This window comes from Sphaerodactylus townsendi, linkage group LG13 (assembly GCF_021028975.2).
Source record: "Sphaerodactylus townsendi isolate TG3544 linkage group LG13, MPM_Stown_v2.3, whole genome shotgun sequence".
Taxonomy (NCBI): Eukaryota; Metazoa; Chordata; class Lepidosauria; order Squamata; family Sphaerodactylidae; genus Sphaerodactylus; species Sphaerodactylus townsendi.
The window spans coordinates 38,484,127-38,504,254 of record NC_059437.1 but is presented as its reverse complement, the minus strand read 5'-3'; the positions used below and the strand labels follow the sequence as shown (position 1 = coordinate 38,504,254).

The window sequence follows — 20,128 nt, the reverse complement described above, 5'->3', positions numbered from 1 at the left end:
GTTGATACCATGAGCAGAAAACTTGCTGGGGAGAATGTTTTGGGAAGGGCAAGCTGCAACAGTTGAAAACTGACATGACGTCAGGTGTGAAGATCGGGGGTGGGTGGCAGGGTGGGGAAATCAGACGGCTGGCTGGGAAAAATAAACTGTTTCTGCTCCTATGGTGTTTGCATGGAAGAGAGCTCAACCCGGGGAGTAGTATCGCGGAGCAAACCGCTTCAGGACCAGGAACCGTGCAAACTTCTTGGGCCAAACTGGGATATTTCCCTAGCTCAACCTGGGATATTTGGACCATGCAGAAACGACCGTCAACAAATCAGCCTGGGACAAAAGCTTTTCTCCTTTTGTTTTAGCAATTCAAACCCAGTTTCCTGGCATTTGTTTGTTTGAAAAGTGCTAGGATTTCCCCCTAAACTCATTTATGCTGGAGAGAATCACTGGGTGCCACCTTGTGTGTTTTTATTCCACATTTGATGCTGCATTCCTAAACACATTTGTGAAGGAGTAAATCCTATTGAACTCAAGGGAACTGACCTCTGAATACATATGATCGGGCTCTTGCGGTTGACCATAATTCAGTACAGAATATTAGCTGAAGAACGGAAAGTCGGTTCAAGGAGACCAGCTCTCATCCTTAATCAGCAGTGATGCTTATGAGGTAACCTTAGGTTCGTTGCTACCATCTGGCTCACAGAACTGTTGTGAAGATAAAACGGGGCAGGAAATAGATGCTGCCTTGAGCTCCGTGGAGGAAGGGTGAAAACTAAAGTTAAAAACTAAAGTAAAGTTAAAAACTAAAGTAAATTTTATAGGTTCCAATAGAGTGTCAGTGCAATCTCAGAAGAGTTATGCCCTTGTGAGTTCATCACACAGCACACAAAAACATGCACATACATAAAACCTTGATGGGCATGTGCAAGCTCTTGGGATCCTATTCTCTGACCTTTATATGGATGCTAATGGGTTATAGAACACAACCTATTCAGAACAGAATGAAATCCAAAAATCCCTGCATACAGAATCATATTTCAACTATCAAACAAAAACTCTCATCTTTTTAATCTTAACTACGCTTATTTTCTGGCATAATTTACTAGACCTCCAGTATGATAAACATCCCAAGCTGCAGTAGCAGCCCAGCTTGAAATGCTGGACCTCCTTTTATGCTAGGGGTACATGATGTTTGCCAAATAAAATTAGCATGAATCATTCATGCTTTTGGTTTTTTTAAATCAATAATTTAGAAGATGTGACAAAAGGACCTATTAACAGCATAGCATTTTAAACAGTTTCTCACATCACCTGAAATGGAAGTCGAGTCAGCAGAACCTTTCCTTGGTTTATTCTGCACACAGAAGTATCTTTCTAGAGAGAAAAGGCTAATTATGTTACTGAATATTTATTGTATGTATTCGATTTGATATCCCGCCCTCCCCAGCCAAAGTTGGACTCAGGGCGGCAAACACACATAATTTCAATCACAGTCATAAACAATTTAAACAAATTGATACTTTAACATTAAAACATTCTAACGTTTAAAATAAATTCATTCATTCATATTTAAACTTATGCCCCACCCTCTCCAAAACAGGGCTCAGAGCAGGTCGCAGCAGTAAGTTAAAAATGAACATCATAAAATCTCTCTCTCTCTCAATGTGCCAGCACACACTGCACAAGTATTTTCCCCCTACATCATGCCTTCTTATTTTGTTTTATTATATATATGCTTTGCAAAACAATTTAAAAGGAAAAAAAGATTCCTGCCCTGAGGAGCTTACAAACTAAGGGACTAAGGAATCACTGTAAGAATAGGCAGTAGTGGTAAGAAACAGTTTAATGTATTTTAAATCATCTTTTGGTCTCCAAAACAGCTTAAAATGATGAAGAATTTAGATATCCACAGCGGTATTCAGATGTCACATTCATTTGGCATTGTCAGGATGTGTACAGATCATGTCTGTTGCTGCACTTGAGAGAATGTCCCACTCCTCTCTCTTCCCCTCACATAAAGCAGAAGACAGAAATTCTGCCTTAAAGTAAAGTTCGATTTAATCCAAGGTTAGTTTGTGGAAAAGAAACTAATCCTGGCTAGTCTGGGCACCCACATCAAAACATTACAGATACCTCATTGGAGTTTGTTTTAAACCAAGTACAAAGGGAGGGAAAAGGGGAGGAGGAACGAATGTACACATGCCAACATGGCAAGAAGGCATTCAAACACATCTTGGCTTAATGTTGGTTTGACCTGACATGGGCATGCAGCAATAGTAGATTAAGTAATACAGGAAATATGGAGCATAGCTTTTTGGCTTGTATCTTGGTGTTGAAGAGAAGTGATGGGGCAAAACTTTCCCCAACTCTCAAGCGTCCCAGTTACTTATGGGGCACAATGCGGCCTGGGGAAATAGCCCTTAGAGCAACTGCATTTCTAAGCAGCACCACCTCCAATTGGCAGAAATTATTCCAGTGGCTCTAGTTTTTCCCTTGCCAGAAAGATGCTTGCCAGAAAGATGGGAGCACAGGAGAGATGCTTGCCAGAAAGATGGGAGCACAGGAGAGATGCTGGGAGCACAGGATAGCAGGGATGTGGAGAATGGAAGAACATCAGTGCAAGAAATTCACTTGAGGCAAGAACAGAGGGAATGCCAGGTAGAGACAGCATCAAGAGTTGGCATGATTAAGTATCTTCTGAAGCCTGTGGGTCTGCCCGTTATGACCCTGGCTAGACGTGCTGGATCAGTCTCTCATTTCCCAGTTAACTAATGTGCAAGATAATCCCATACTACAAAGCAAAGGCAGTCTCCAGCCACCTCACCCACCCCAAATTGGAAGACTGCTTCAGAGGCCTCTTGGCAACATCAGAGAAACCTGAGAAACTCTAATGGAGCACTCCCCTTTCCTTCACAAATTGATATATCATGTTCCCTGAAATGAAAACATTGTACATTCTGTAATCCTGTTTTTGTAATCTGCTTTTGAATGATCATGCCTAGCACCTAGTTACGAAATGAGAGATTTCTCTGGGATTATTCAGCAATTATATGGAGCTAACGGACTCACAGAATGCTTGTCTTGCAACATCAAGGGTCCGTTGTCTGGTAATCTCATCCAACAATGGGAAAGAAAACCACAATGTGTGGAGAATTGCCCTGTGCAGATTCCTGGTTGTTACAACTTGAGTTATTAGATCCTTTGAGAATCGCTCCTTTATCTGTGACAACAGATGAGTCACTCCTGTCTTCTATTATGTGTTACAAACATTTTGTTTAGATCCCGATGTTACTGCTGTGGCTCGGGTAACAACAAGTGATTTCAGCTCAGCAACATAATGAGGCGCAGAAAGCCGGCGTTCTTCAAAGCAAAGGATTTTATTTGGAGGTACTAGTCACAGCTCGGGCAGGAGAATCGCGCCTTGCAAACAAGCACAAGAACTTTTATTCACAAACATCAAAGGGGGCAAGGGGGCAGGTAGAAAGCGGAGGTAAGGGGGCAAGTCCCTTACCAAACACCAATAAGAAAACAACAATACAAAAGAAGATACAATTACAACTTTTGAATGGGATTACGAAATCCCGCTGTCAAACATCTTCCTGCGAGATCTCGCAATGGTGCTGAAGGGAGAGCAGATAAAGTCCATTCAGAAAATCTAGGTGGGCTCACTACTGCACCCAGCTATCTCCTTTATCAGATGGCTGTTTCCTTCGGTTATGTCCTGCGGCTCCCGCGCCTCATCTCTGTAACAAATGAGAGTTCAAATTGTCCAATGGTGGTCCCCGCACGTCTTCCAACAGCTGGGACCTCTGGGTGCTGCCAGCAGAGTTTAATTTGCAAATCCAAAGGGGGTCTTTGTCCTCGCTAAGGAGTTGGCTGGGTGTTGGTCTAAGCTGCATTCCAGAGCTGACTTCCTTGTCCCTTAATATCAGCTTCTACAGGCTACTGCTTTGACTAATAGCACAAATATCATAATAACTTTTCTTAAACTTAAACATTAGGGAAAACAATACAATACAAGTACATAAGAACCTCCTAACTTAACAATAACAAAACCTTAGGCTAACTGGGGAATCTAGTCCACCTAAAATCCTAAACAGCGGGCAAATCATAAATTCGACTCTAAAGGCGCTTTCATTACATCTTGCAAGGGAAGAGGCAAGAGGGAAACCATATAACATTGGCACAATTACATGTTTATGTCCTTTGCAAGTCTTATGGAGGCTTCTGAATCACACAGGTCTCTGTGTCTTGACATGGAGCCAGTGTAGTCATGCAACTTGACTCAAGAAAATATTTTGGCTATTTTCTTGGGCGGTAACACCGACACTGGCCTTTACTAAAGAAACTTTGCCATTGTAATTTTCATAACATTTTGTGCATATGGGTGCCTTTTTGTGTGAGTGACACCTATGCCTGACACTATCTGCAAAAGAAAGACCAGACTAACAACACACCCATTAAACATCAGGTGTTTTTCACACAAGAGGCACAAGGCAGCTCTTGCTTCAAATGGTTTGTAACGAGAACATAAAACATAACCTCAGCCAGATGACCTCTTTTCCATTTTTACTTGCATGTTTAATGATGATTAGGAGTCAACTCAAATGGCATGAGAGATATTTTGGGGCGCAGCTATGCTTCAGTTCTAAAGCAGTGCGACTGTCATGGTTTAATCTAAAGAAGTCTGGGAAACGTCATTGAAAGTGCTTACACACAGTTCTCTGTTGGAGATGCTTTGTGAAATTGTCTTTTTTTCAGGGTTCACTGAGGTGAGGACTTAATATTAAGCCAGTTCAAACCTGTGGTGATTTTACCTTCATATATGAAAATGCTCTAATTAAATTGTTAATTTCCCCTGCTTATATGCTAAAAATAGTTGAGAAAGAAAGCCTTTGTAATTAGGGAACAATCAGGGATGACTGGGATGCAGATCATACGTCGCACCCATTCTGAGGTAAATTAATGAAATCTGTAACATTTCCTGGTCTCCATTTTAAGAAAGCTACAAACTGCAGATTTGGAGGCTCTGCCTACATATCTGGAATTACTGTTTCTTAACCCTAACCCTGCTACTTCACTTCACCTATTTTTTTCTTAATTTTGACATCCAGCCTGGTGAACAGTTCTGGGAAACTTGAAAATTAAAATGTTGGTGTGTCTTAATGATAAGGGGAAGAAGGGGTCATAAGAACAGCAAGACTAAAAAAAGGAGAGGCATGGAGATTGTCCAAGGAGTATGTATGAGTTTTCTGGGACCAACAGCCTTTGGAAAAGAGGGGAAAGCTTCTTAGAACTGGGGTGACGGCAGAAGGTTGGAGTGAGATCATCTGTAAAACCACCAGAGATTCTTGCATATTGTGGTGCACTTTACTATACAAAACACTGCTCTCTGATTTACCCTTGCTAGCCTACCTTGTTTCTTGCTAAAAATCTTCCAATATAGCTCTCCCAAATAAGGGGCAAACAGGAATATGCAAGGATGGCTGAAAGAGGGGTAGCCTTCAGAGGAACAGGACAGAAGTCAGAGGGAGACCAAAACATGTATTGCAATTACAAGGGAACCCCACAGGTGAAGCTGAGAGAGGAGAAGAGCAGTGAGAGGATTCAGAAGATCGAGTGGCAGACACTCGAAGAAACAGAGCTGGAAAGGAAGAAACAAATAGGTGCATTTAACTCTCGAAGCCATCCAGGGAGCTTGTCAGCTGGAGGGAATCCTCAGATGAGCCAACTAAATGACCTCTGTTAAGGAAAAGGCATGAAGATTCCTGTCTTAAAAATTAGGCCAGAATGTCCTGAGACTGGGAAGAAAGGACATGAGAAAGAAGGGAAAGAACACAGTGTTGCAGTCCTGCTGGGGAAGAGGAAAGCAAGCAAAAATCAGATTTTCTGTGCCTGGGTGTCCCAGTGTAAAGAAAGTTTTGTTACCTGATAGAAGAGTCCTAAGCATTCCTAACAAAAAGAGTGAAAACATGAAAGAATGGAACACATGACAACACCCCTCTCATAGATGGCTGTAAAAAGACAGAGGACAGTTTCCATCAATGGCTTATCCATCATAGTTAAATGGAACCTCCACACAGTGTAGCAGCATAGATGCCGGAATCTGGAGTGCTGTGGACAGTCTGGGGAGGGCTGTTGCCTTCATGCTTTGTATGCAGGATTCTTAAATAATCTGTCTGGTTTGTGTGGGGAAACAGAATGTTAGACCTTCCATCTGATCTAGCAGGGCACTTTTTTTAAAAAAATTACAATTACTTTATTAATTTAAATATATAAAACAATTTACAGTTACAATTTTAAAGGGACATTACACCATTTTAAAAGACTTTAAAATAAGCTTTATCGTAATTCTTTCAACACAGCTTTTTTAGTTATTCAGATTAGTTACATCCTGCCATTTTACCTAAGCAATGTATAAATAAGCTCCATGGAGAGAATCAGACTCAAATATATATATTCAGAATCAGCCCTCAAATTATTTGTCTTTTTATATAGACTAAGAATGAGGATTAAATAAATATTCATTAATCAGATAAGATTTTTATCTCATCCTTCTTTCAAGGAGCTCAGAGCAGCATACAGAGCAGCATACAGAAGTCCTTCTGTTTTACCCTTAGGACATCTTCTTGAGGTAGGTTAGGCAGGGAGAGAGGAAGACAGAGGAATCTGGCAGTGAGCTTCATAGTTTAGGAGGAATTTGATTATGGGTATCCCAGTCACAGTCCAACACTATACTCGCCTCACCACCTCTACAAAGCTACTGGGAGCCCAACTACGTGATATGTTTTTAAACAAATTGGGTTAAGGTTCCCAGACTTGACTTGTGTTCCCCACAACCACAGAGCAGCTTCAAGGAAAAGAATTTTAACAATCTTCAGGGCACAGTGTGAATGGGAGGAGAAGAGGATTCCCCCCTCCCCCCGACCCCATTTTCCTGAGCTGGAATGGGGGACAGGGAGGTTGGTAGCCCCATTTTGCTGCTGTCTTTTGGAACCGAACCCAGCCTAGTTAAAAATACACTGTCTAATTAGCCCCTAAAATGTTGGAGTTTACTTGTAAGCAACTTGTTGGTGTCTCTGCAAGGTAGAAAAATGATTCCATGTCAGAATGCATCCAGAGTGGTAGGCATACTAGTGTGTAAGAGCCCTTTAAGAGCCCTTGTGGCACTTTAAAGACTAACACATTTAAAGCTGTATTCCTGAACATGCTTACTAGACAGCAAGCCTTGTTGATCTCCATAGATTTCCTTCTCATTACATATTGTAATTAAAGTGCAGCAAGATTATTTGGGAGCAACCCTCAGCAGCTATACTTGGAATTAAGTCCCACTTTATTTAATGGTGCTTATTTTAGAGTTGCAGTCTTTATCTACAATCCTGTGCATACTTGTGTGGGTATTAAGTGACGTCAAGTTGCTTTTGACTTATAGCAACCCTTTGAATGAATTATTCCAAAACTGTCCTATCATTAAGAGCCTTACTCAGGTATTGCAAACTGGGGGCAATGGGGTTCCCAGACTTGGGGATGATGGCTTCCTTGTCTGCGTTAATCCATTTTAGGTTGGTTGGGTCTTCCTATTTTCCTGCTGCCTTCAAATTTTCTTGGTGGGACTTGTCTTTTCCTAATATGACCAAAGCATGATAACCTCAGTTTGGTCATTTGGGTTTCTTCAGACCCACTTATCTTTTCAGTGGTCCATAATAACTGTAAAACTCTCCTCCATCACATTTTAAATGAATCAACTTTCTTCACCGTTCAACTAATGGGGAATACTATGATATGAATTATCTTGATCTTAGTCATATGTTATAATACTTAAGGATCTTTTTAAGCTCCTTCATGGCTGCCCTTCCCAGTCTGTCTCCTTCTGATTCTTGGTTGCCGTTTCCCTTTTGAGTGATGATGGAGCCAACAAACAGAAAATCTTTAATCCTTTAAATTTCTCCCTCAACCCTAAAGTTGTACACATTCTCTGTAGTCATTATTTTTTCCTTCTTGATGTTCAGCTATAATCCTGCTTTGGCATTTGAAGTTTTAACCTTAATCAATTGCTGTTTCAAGTATTCATTATTTTTTTGCCAGTAATGGGGTGTTATTTGCATATCTTGAATTGTTAATGTTTTTTCCACCAATTTTTACTTGACCTTCATCTAAATCTAATCCTGTATATATGTTCTACTCGCTCTACACGGGCCTACCCTTGCGTTTGATCTGGAAGTTACAGCTGGTCCAACATGCGGCGGCTCTGCTCACGGTGGGCGCCTTTCGTGATCATATTCAACCTGTGTTGCGTTGTCTGCATTGGCTCCCAGTTGAGTTCTGGATCATCTTTAAGGTATGGGTGTTGACCTTTAAGGCCTTACGCGGCCTGGGACCCTTGTACCTTTGGGACCGCATTACCCCATATATCCCTACTAGGCCTTTGCGTTTAGCAGAGGCCAATTTACTGGAGGTTCCCGCCCCTCAATGATGCGGCTGGCCTCCACTCGGGCCAGGGCTTTTACAGCCCTGGTCCCTGCCTGGTGGAACACTCTTCCTCCAGCTGTCCGGGCCCTGCGGGATCTTGGTGAGTTCCGCAGGGCCTGTAAGATGGAGTTGTTCCACCAGGCTTTTGGAGTGTCCGGCCGCTGATGTGCCCCCACTTTAGTCTCCTGTGTTTGGGGTCCTTTTACCATCTATGGGATCTCCCCCCCCCCTTTGGGAGGGTTTTAATAAGGATTTTATTGCTGACGCTGTTTTATTATGCTGATCGCTGTGTTTATTTTAATGGATTTTTAATTGTATGTTGTATAATTATGTTGTTCACCGCCCAAAGCCCTTTGGGGGTAGGTCGGTATATAAAACTCAATAATAAATAAGTAAACAAACAAATAAATATAGACTGAGTGCATGCTTATCCAGGAGTAAGTCCAGTAGAATCATGGCATTTTTCTTATCATATGCCTGATTTATACTAACTCAGACCATTGGTTCATATAGCTCTGTTCTAACTGGTAGCACCTCTCCAGGGTCTCTGGAAGGGAAAAATTCTTTTTCCCTCTGAAACCTTGATCCTAAGATTTTTGTAATGCAAGGCTGGCGCTCCTTCCTTGATCTGATATAAAGGGGAGGGCTGCTTAATACAATAGCAAGGGTAGAAACCTGGAATGAATGAGAATGGGTGGATTGGGATGAGGTAAAATGATTGGCAGTCTGTACTTACTTTTAAAAACTTGAGTGGGGAACTTACTTTTAAAAACTGGAGTGGGGAAGAGAGATTATAGGTGGCTTTTTATAGAAACAGCATAATGCTTTGTTACAAGGATGAAATTGTTACAGAGCCATGACAATGCTTAATCAGGCTGGATGTTCAGTTCAGTAAGAGAGCCAGGGTGATAAAAGATGTTTCAGTGGCATGGAGGGGAAATATGGTGGTTTTTTTCAGCATGCCCTGAAACGTCTCCCCCTCCTCCTCTGCTTATTTTTATGTTAGTAAACAAGAAGGAACTCTCTGAAAGTATCTTGTCTTCAAAATTGCACTTCTGAAATCACTGAAACTGTGACCAAATTTTTATATTGTGCTCACATGATGTCTCGGTTTGGCTTCTTATAGCTTTTTGCTTTTATTCTACTGTATTTTACCCTTCTCTAGCTTGTTAAATCGAACGTTTTATCTGGCCCGGATGTTTATTTTACTGTCCTGTTCACCTGCTTGTCCTGCCACTAAAGGACTGTGACTATAAACAACTAAATAATAAGTAATTACGTTACACTTGTTTAGGGGTCATCCAGATTGGGGAGATGCAAAGGGCGGTGCTTATGGATTTTTCACGATATATTTACGAGGAGTTACATTTTAGCGCGTTTCCAAGTCTCCCCGACAACCTATTTTGGCAGAGAGATGAATATTTAAAACCAACTAAAGCCCCTCGGCTCCAGCTCTGGGGATACACTTATTGGGCTTGTGTCCGTCAAACAAGACTAGTTTCTCTGACTACCCCACTGAAGACGAGGCCGACTAACGTCCGCCATAGCAGATCCAAAGTGGATTCCGAACAGCATATTTATAACGAGTTGCAATCGTTACAAATGAATTTGTTTTCCATTAATAACGATTGCGACTCGTTGTAAACATGCTGTGCAGAAGAAGTGCAAAACAGAAATTCACAAGCAAACGCATCACTGAACAACCGGATATGGTTTTGGATGCACCGGAACTACTTAACAGAGAGCGGTGGGGGATGGGTAGAGTTGTCAGAAAGAACCGAAAGTAGCCGGGGAAGGTGAAGGGAGAGACCAGCTGGCTCGGGCAGTGAGACTTTGGCCGACGGGGTGCTTGTTGAAGGGATGTGCAGGTAGGGGGATTAGTAAGAGCGGCGTAGGTCAGTTGAGACCGATTGTAGCCTCGTCTTTCAAGCTCAGCACCCCTCATGGGTTTTTTTGAGGGGGGGGGGCTAAGGAGGGGTGAGCTGTCGTGGTTTTCTTAGAGGAAGGGTGAGAAGGAATTGTGATAATCCCTCCACCCATATATATATTTATTACATTGCTACCCCGCCAGTCTCCCGAGGGACAAGGGGCGGCTTACATATCAATACATAATAAAAATACAATAATACAAAAAGATAAGCATTTTCTAGGAGGAGATAAAAGCAGGACCAAAACGAAACTCTTCCCAACTTGTAGGCGATGACTATGGGGGCTGTCAGCATTTTTCTCCCTTCCCTTTTAATCCTCCTCCAGTTTATATCACGTGTCCTCAGCAAATAGTAGTGGTCACGGGGATGATGTTGTGCACATGCCTAGAGACACCTCAAATATTTAAAAAAAGAGTTTTTAAAACATTTCTGCAGAGCCACTGCTTCTGTTGTTGGCACATCACAGAGGGAATTGCTGTTGTACTTGTCTTTGTGCTAAGATGGGGAAAAGCCCCAAGTCTTTGAAGGGCTGATGAAGTCTGTCCTGTTATTCTTTAAAATGTTTTCTCTTGGAAGGCAAGCATAATTTGCATATTCTGTAAACAGCACGTTGTCCAGAAGTTTCCCCACCCCAGTGAAAGGGAAAAAACACACCTGTTCTGCTTTAGATATTTTGCACAGGCCTGCTGGTAACACCTTTGTTGACTAATTTCATTTTGACTTGCCTGAGTAACATAATTGGAAACTGCAGCATCCCTTTTGGCAGTGTTGTTCTGCGGGAATCATTAGGTTTCCAGTGCCTCATGATCCACATTTGAAATGAGGATAGTGTTGAACAGGCATGTGATTATTTTTCATGTGCCTTGTCATAGGACTGTTTTCAAATTTCCTAGTCTTAAGAACTATTTCTTCATTGTCTGCTGAGCAAACCCTTTGTTTCTACCACAGAATTCTTCTGGACTGACTAAGATTTTGAGGTACATTCTAAGGAGCACACCTAGTTCACATGGTTCTGCATGGTTACTTGGTACAAACTGTGACTTCGTTCAGACTTAATGCCAAATGATGGTTTATTTTAATGAAGGTTCGATATAGAATCTGGATTTGGTTCACAAAATTACCATTCTGTTTTGGTTTGCCTTGGCAAATGCCAATTTCAGTGCCTTGACCCTTTCGCCTCTTGATCTCTTGGCTTTCATTGCAGTGAGGGAGAATTTGAGGCTATCTATATTTGCACATTATGCAAAACCATTTTTCCCATCAAGTCATAGCTGACTTAAGGCAACCCTGTAGGGTTTTCAAGGCAAGAGACATTCAGAGGTGATTTGCCATTGCTTGACTCCGTGTCATTTCCTTGGTATTCTTTGTAGGTGTCTCATCCACATACTAGCCAGGGTTAGATTAATTGTGGTTATTAAACCACCTTAAAATCAAGGTTTCACATTCTGGGCTTGATGTACTGTAACTATACTCTGTCTCACCAAAAGGAAAAAACAAAACAAAATTGTAACTTCCATGCTGGACCATCTTTGTTGTTAGAATGCTCTATTTGAATCCAGCATGTGGTGAATGAAGTTACAATTTTGGTTTTTTCATTTGGTGACACAGTATAGTTAATAATCTCACTAATTGTAGTTAAATTAAACCATGGTTTTATGTCTGAAATGCTCCAAATTGTAGCTGCATGTGGCAGGGAAAGGCAATAGGGGAGAAAGCATATACAGTGGGAGTTTGTCATTACTGAACTTTTTATTGAGGAGTACCTGACTAGTTTCCAAGGAAGGCCAGGTTCCCCAGAGAATACTTGGACAGTTGCTATAAATGCTGAAGATGGGTTACTTTTATGCTGTCTGCAATGTTATAGATTTATTTCTGACAGTGCAACAAGTCGAAGCTTAAATTGTTAATTGGGTGTGGTATAGATAAGTGTATTATTACGGATCTGGCCACTGTGATCCATGCAACGGTCACCTCCCAGTGTTAGAGCCTCATTGCCCAACCTAAAGCTTCTACGCGGAAGGCCTTCGCGCCTTAGCGTCTGATTCGGAAAAAACTAAAAAACTGGTCCAAGAATGCTTTGGCGGACCCGTCTTCTCACAGGGTGCCGCCATGAGACCATATATTTCACCTGTGTTGCGGCGCCTTCGCACTGGTTGCAATGGGTTGGGTAATTCCGAATCATTTTTCAAGGTGCTGGTATTGACCTTTAAAGGCCTTGAGTCTGGGGACCTCCATTACCTGCGGGACCGCCTTGCTTGCCCCATATCGTCCCAAATGCGGCCTCATCGCGTTCGGCAGAGGCCAGCACTTAATACTGGTGATCCCTGGCCCCTCAATGATGCGGCTGGCCTCCACCCGGGCCAGAGTCTTTACAACTCTGGTCCCTGCCCGGCGGAACAGCTCTACCTCCAGCTACGCTTGGGCCCTGTGGGATCTTTAATGAGTTTCTCGTAGGGCCTGCAGAGACAGAGCGCTGTTCCACGGGAGCTTCCGGGGAGAGCTGGTCAGCTGATGGCTCCCCCCCTCCCCCCTTTCCCCCTCCTCTTATGTCATCTATGGACCATGCCGTCCCTTCCCCCCCCTTCCTTTTCCTCTGAGGGGATTTAGTAGATGGGCAGCCACCTGATTAGTTTTGTTGTTAGAACAGCTAAGCTTTTTTAATGGGGTTGGTTTTAATGACGTAGAGCCATTATCTAATGTCTATCTAAATTCGGTTTTATTGATTTTAATGTGCTCTACCTATTTGTCTGTACACCGCCCTGAGCCCTCCGGGGGAGGGCGGTTTATAAATACAATAATAAATAAATAAAAATAAAATTATCCATTCAGTAAATTATACATTCAAGTATTTTAATGATTATTTCTTTGCTCTGTGTTAACTTGAAGTTTAAAAATTTAAAGAGATTTTAAAAAATGAGAGAGAAGTGAATATTCTAGACTTCACCATTTATGATTTGAAGTCTATATTGGATGTTCCTGTTGCTAAGTAAGAAAGCTCCAATCTCCACATTGAGTCTCAGCAAGAAAGGTGGGGTGTAAATAAGAGTAAATATCTACTTATAATAAGCAAGTTTGACTTAGGTGTAATAATGGAAAGAAGTAGGTGATTGTAACAGCACTATGGGGTATCCTGTGATTGATCTATCACAATTCATAATTAATTTGTGGAATAATTTTTAATGGCAATTAAGATAGATAAATGGACGCTTCATTCATAGAAACAGTCTACTCTGAATACTGGGTGTTGAGGGCAAGCAATGGGAGGAGGCTTCAGATTTCATGCCTAGGTTTTTAGCTCCTAGAGATTTTTAGTCAACCATTGTTGAAAACTGAATGTGCTGCTAAATGGTCTAACAAGACTGTTTTCTTCTGATATCTCCCAATGTTCAGTCCTTGATGATGCTGCAATTTAGCTGCTTGTAGTAGTTGCCCTTGGAAGGGCCTCTTCTGTGTGCATTCTGTGTCCAAGTGTTGCTTGCTAGAAATGAACAGACACAATTCTATTGCTATCTTCATTGTTACTCACATGCTAATGGGTGGATCCCACTCAACACATGTAAATCTAGCTTGCTAATTGCACCCTTTACACTTGTTAACAGGCAAATGGTTCTTTCTCCCACCCTGGACATTCCACAGATATATATATATTCCACTTGCTTTCCTGCTATCAGATCCTCTGAAGATGCCAGCCACAGAGGCAGGCGAAACGTCAGGAGAGAATGCTGCTAGAACACAGCCATACAGCCCGGAAACCACGCAGCACCCCAGACACAATTCTGTTTCTAACATCCAGGCTGTCCCATCTTGCCTTATGCTGTTGCATACAGCTAGATGGTATCACCAGAAAAGGTGCTTAATATCTTGCTTAATATCTCCATATCACCTCATATATATCCATATATATCCATATATACATATCACTTAATAGATCCATATCACTTAATATCACTTGCTCAATATCTCCATGGCCAGCACTAGGAATTCTGCCAGCTGTGCCACTCCCAGTTTTCTCTCTGCTTGTCAGAATGGGAGGGTAACAAGCATGAGATGAAGCCTTGGGGTCCTTGTGTACTACAGTCTGATTCCCTGTATTATTTTCTTCAATCTACAAAAATGGTTTGCAGACATTTGGTTATTAATTTCTTTTTAAAAAAACCCTGCCCAGATCCAAGGAGCTCAGAGTGGCAAATGGTTCTCCTGACTTTTATCATCACAATAATTCTGTGAAGTACAATAGGTTTTAGCAGAAGAAGAGTTTAAAGTTATATCCCACCTTTCTCTCCTGTAAGGAGACTCAAGGAGACTTACAAGCTCCTTTCCCTTCCTCTCCCCACAACAGACACCTTGTGAGGTAGGTAGGGCTGAGAGAGTTCCGAAGAACTGTGACTAGCCCAAGGTCACCCAGCAGGAATGTAGGAGTGCGGTAACACATCTGGTTCACTTAGGCGGAGGAGTGGGGAATCAAATCCGGTTCCCCAGATTAGAATCCAGCTGCTCTTAACCACTACACCATGCTGGCTGTCCTTTTAGGCTGAGAGTGAATTGCCCAATGTCGCATGAAGAGCATCAAGACTCAATGGGGATTCTGTGGGGATCCCTTTAACTGACCAAGTCTGTCACCACTTAAAAGTGGTTGTGTCTCCACCTTGTAATTTAAGAAATGGAGTGATTCTTTCTCCCCTGCATTGCTTGTGGGTTTTTTTACTGCATCCTTCCATCTATCTTCCAGCTGATACTTTTGGGACTGCCAAACTAACTGTCTCTTGCTGCCATTTCCTAAAATATGCTGGTTGAGGTGGAAAGGAATTTTTATGGTAATAAAAACAAGGGGGGTTTCAAGGTGTGTCCTTTTTTAGTATCTCAGTCGGGGCAGGGGATCACTAGATAATTCTTGGAACATTAACCAGCTACCTCTGATAACTGCCTAATCATGTACACAGAATATTCCTGCTAGGTCTGGTGGTGTTGGCTAGAAGGAGCATCAGATTTGAACGATACTGTATTGCTCATGGCTGGCTTTTTAAATCCCATCTTTATCTCTTGCACCCAAAGAGCTGAGCATACTCTTGTCTTCTGTTCTTAAAACGGAACTGCCTATACACAGCGTAAGGCTACTGAATCAACCCTGGCGATCAATGGGGTGACAGATGTCGCAGCCAGATCGCCCTCACATCCATCGTAAGGCTACTGAATAGTGAAATGGAACCTCCATATTGTAACTCTTGGGAAGCAGGTGCTAGGACAAATAATAGGTGGTAGCTCTCCTTCTCCAGCTCAGATAGATAACCTTCTGAAAGGTTTTTGATTGCTACTGGGGGCATTGTGTTCGACCAAACAGCTTGTTGCAGCAGAGCATCTTCCGACTTCCTTTTCCAAATGGAAATACTTCGTGCAACACAAGTGATTTGATATTGGTCAAACAGGAATTCTTTGGGTTGGTCCTTTTGTTTTTTGCTGCTCATAGCCACTTAAGATAGTTCTGATTTGTCGAATGCTTTCATGGCTGGAATCACTAGGGTGTTGTGGGTTTTCCGGGTTGTATGGCTGTGTTCCAGTAGCATTTTCTCCTGATGTTTCACCTGCATCTGTGGCTGGCATCCCCCATAGTTCTGATTCTTTTTCATAAACAGGTGGAAGGTCATGCTAAAGCATGGAGATTTGTGGACCCCATGCAACAATTATTCTGTTTTCCCACTAGAATTAGGCTTGGTTTGTGTGTAACACAGCCCATGCCTCTTGGTGCAGCTGTTGAACCAGGAGCAACCTGCCTTATTTGTTGTTGGTTCTTGAACGGTTTCTGATGTGACCTGTATGTGTGTGTGTTTTTGAAGGCAAAGATAACACGGCAACATGCCAGCTTTACCGCTGGATGAGCTCCAGTTTACTGAGAAGGATTCGCTGACTGGGAGGTTGAAAACATTGCCTGCACTGGTAAGTTTAGTTCTCCTCTCAGTAAAGTTTGATGCATTTTCATCTTGTTTCAATTAGTGGTATGAATAAAACTGGCCAAGAGTCTGAAGTGCGGGATCTTGTATATAACATAAGGTAGCTTAAGTTGGTAGGCAGTGAACAGGCCTGAGATCAGCCAATGTACTTAGTGGATGTGGGTGGTGGTGGTTTTGAATTCAGACCGACACAGTTCTAATCTGACACTCCAGTCATTATACTGCTCTGGCAGTCATAATTCATTCTACTTGATTTATATTGCTTTTGCTTGTCATGGGGAGAGGCTGTACAGGGCATTCAGGCCCCACCCTTTGACTACTGGAAATCTTGTTCAGCAACTTCTCTGTCTTCTGATGTTCTCCCAGGTGTTGCCAACATCCTTTTAAGCACAAGGACTAGAAGCATGCATTTCAAAAATGAAAGTTGTAATTCCCAGGAAGCTGAACTCCACATTCAATACCACTGTTGGTAGCTTTTCTATATTTTTCACCCAGAATGCGGGAAGCAGGGTCGCTTCAGTATGTTAACAGTGCATTGAAATCCCATTGATTTACATGGGAACAAAACAGTTCAAGCAAATTTCAAAAGAAATTGGATGAGAAATCCTGTATGGTCAGAAAAAAAGTGTACTATTACAGACAGAAGAGAGCCTGTGTGTTGTATAATCCTTAAGAGTATTGAACTGGAAACACTGGGGGAGATCTGCATTCAGTCCTTGATCAAGAAACTGAAATGGGTGCCTGTTGACTGATTGTACACTTGAAGCCTAATCTAAGGATAAAATAAGGATGAAGTGAGCATGAAACGGGTGAGAGATGGGATAACCATGTAAATAACAGGTGTCTATTTCACAGCATTACTTCCACCCAATATTCCCTGTAAGCTGTGTGGCCATACAGACACCATAATGGTGCTATGCAGATTGGGCATCCAGCTGGCAAGGGGAGCTCTTGCAGGTGACTTAGTTCTGCTCAGTGGTAGGGAACTTCTGCGCAGTTCCATGCCATGGTTAGAGGGGCTATTGCTTATACCTCCCTGGAAAATGATCATTCGGAATATAGATTTTCTAGGTTTACACTGTGACCACAGTCTGTTAATATAAGATTGTGCAATGTAAGCGTACACCGTGTCTCTGTTTTGGAAACATGGGAGGGTAGTGAAGAGGCTGAACCTGTCAGCTACCTATCTTTGTGGGAACGGGGCAGAAGAACATAGTGCATCATGTTGGATTCCAAAAGTATTATTAGAAAAATCAGGATGCCCCTTAAATTGCTTCTGTGCAGAGCCTTTGCGATTAGAAAGAATGGAGAGCTGCCAGAGTACACTGAAGGGAGCAAATATGAGGGGTGGATTCTTGGTAACCACAAGCCAGGTTTCCTACCACCTTGAGACATGTCTGTGGTTGTGAGGACTTCTGTGAGCAGCTCAAAACAGCAACACCAAGAGCTACTGTTTAGTCTTGGTCAGCTTGTTGACACTTGCAGCATTTTGTTTTTCCGCAGCATCCAGAAAAGAAAACAGAGCGCTCTTTTGTGCTCTATAAGCCACCACCTAAAGCCAGAGATCCTGCATTGCTGGAGGAATTCTTAGAACGGGCCAAGTTCATTGCAGATGATCTGGATTGGCTTTTGGCTCTGCCGCATGATAAATTCTGGTGCCAGGTAACGTAATTTTGTGAATACCAAAGGAATTCTAAAACAAACAAATGTGCTTCTGACTTTTGCAGTATAACTGTAAGTATGTTCTGAGTTGGTAGTTCAACCCATCTTGAGATCTTGGGGCAGGGATCTCTCTCTATATGTTTATATATACATACATACACAGGGCAATTCCTAAAGTTTCCGTCATCAGGGGTGGGGCTATGCAAATATGGTCAAGCTTGCTATTCAGTAGCAGAGTTTCCCAGTAAGAACAGTCTCAGGAAGCTAATTTAGTTCACCACTCCCTTTTAAATTACAGTCAATGAGGCTGAAAATTAAATGTATGCTTATTTTTTTTTTAAAAAAATTCTTCTGGAGTGAAGTAGAAAAGAAAAAAGAAAATATTCCTAATGGAATTTTCTAATTAACAGTCAAATTAATTCTCTTTCACTTCCGTTGAAAGATTGTTCAAGCTGGTTATTGTGGGTTTTCCGGGCTGTGTGGCTGTGGTCTGGTAGATCTTGTTCCTGACGTTTTGCTTGCATCTGTGGCTGGCATCTTCAGAGGTGAATCACAGAGAGAAGTCTGTTATACTTCCCTCTGTGATACACTTCTGAAGATGCCAGCCACAGTTGCAGGTGAAATGTTAGGAACAAGATCTACCAGACCACGGCTACACAGCCCAGATAACCCACAACAACCAGTTGAATCCAGCCGTGAAAGCCTCCAACAATGCATTGTTCAAACTGTTTGATGGTTCTAATTATAAGATATTTTCTACTCTGGGAAAAATGCTAAGAAAGAAGTAACATACTACTTTAAAATGGATGAGTGCCAGGACATGACCTTAGTGTTATATCTGCCACAAATATTTGGTAACAAGCTCTTGAAAATGGTTTTCCTGAGCTCTGAGGAATACTTGTTTTATTTGAGCAGCCTTAATCCAAACACCAATGATTCAACACGCAACCTGGTACTGTCACTTGACATACAATTTGGTATCTCTGACCAATTTCTCATGAGGCTTTTTTCTTTGCTGCAGGTAGTATTTGATGAGATGCTCCAGAAATGTTTGGATTCGTACTTGCGTCACGCCCCTCGCAAGTTCGATATGGTAGTAGATTTGCCTCCAGAAGTGAATGACATAACGAAGCGCCTCCACCGGAATGTTTTCCTAACTTTCCTACGAATGTCAACCCACAAAGAATCCAAAGTAAACACCCACTTCTCTGCTCTGCATGCGTTTGAGTTATGCATACACTCTTTTTCAGGGGGAAATAGCTGGTTTATGTTTCTCTTTATTGCTGTCTTTTCCTTCATTTTCCTTCTTTTCCTTCGTCTAAATTGTATCTCACTCTATCCTGTGGCTTTAGTGACCGACATCATTTTTTCCCCTAAACATAAAGCTGTCTCCCAGAGACAGCTCTCGTATGATATGGATCTACTTTGTTCATGAGACTCCTATTCTGAAATCTTTTCATTAGTTACCTGTAGTACTTTATTCAGGTTTAACGTTCCACCAGCCATAAGGAGAAAAGAATTTAAAATGGCAAGAAAAATGTAGCCACATCAACTATGCAAGCTTTATAAAAGTCACTGGTCCCTTCCGCACACACAAAATAATGTGTTTTCAAACCACTTTCACAACTGTTTGCAAGTGGATTTTGCTATTCCGCACAGCTTCAAAGAGCACTGAAAGCAGTTTGAAAGTGCATTATTCTGCATGTGCGGAATGAGCCTCAGAAACAATCTCAATTTATGTATCAGAAGTGACTGAATATTTTAACAACCATTTTGCAAAAAAAAAAAATTCTTCCTAGCAACAGTATGTTTAGAACAATAAAAGAGAACTTGCAGTAACAAATTGACCCTTGACATGGAGCAAGCACAAAAATGTTGCTGTAAAGGAATCCCAGCAAAGTACTCCTCCTTCTTTGCTGTTTTCACCTTCAATTCATGATTCTGCTACTTACCTTTAAAAGCCCCTTCCTTACCTGGGTACAAATAATCCTACTGCAGCTCTTATGATCTCAGTGATCCCTTCTCTCTGTCACTTCCTGATTAAAGTTCCCTTCATCAGACTCTCAAAAGCTTATACATGAACTAGCTTTTTTTCTTAATTAAATGCTTATATTTATCGTAATTTATTTGAAC

General features: G+C 41.8%; 1 protein-coding gene across 1 annotated transcript in view; it reads left to right on the top strand.

The window, feature by feature from the left end:
* The first annotated feature begins 10,207 nt into the window (after window positions 1–10,207).
* The window catches only part of ASCC2 (activating signal cointegrator 1 complex subunit 2), a 36,956-nt gene continuing 27,035 nt past the window's right edge, over window positions 10,208–20,128 (top strand). The window contains 4 exon segments of the mRNA XM_048513984.1: window positions 10,208–10,328; window positions 16,220–16,319; window positions 17,837–17,995; window positions 19,017–19,187. Coding sequence (XP_048369941.1) covers window positions 16,239–16,319; window positions 17,837–17,995; window positions 19,017–19,187 — 411 coding nt within the window. The 5' untranslated portion in view covers window positions 10,208–10,328; window positions 16,220–16,238.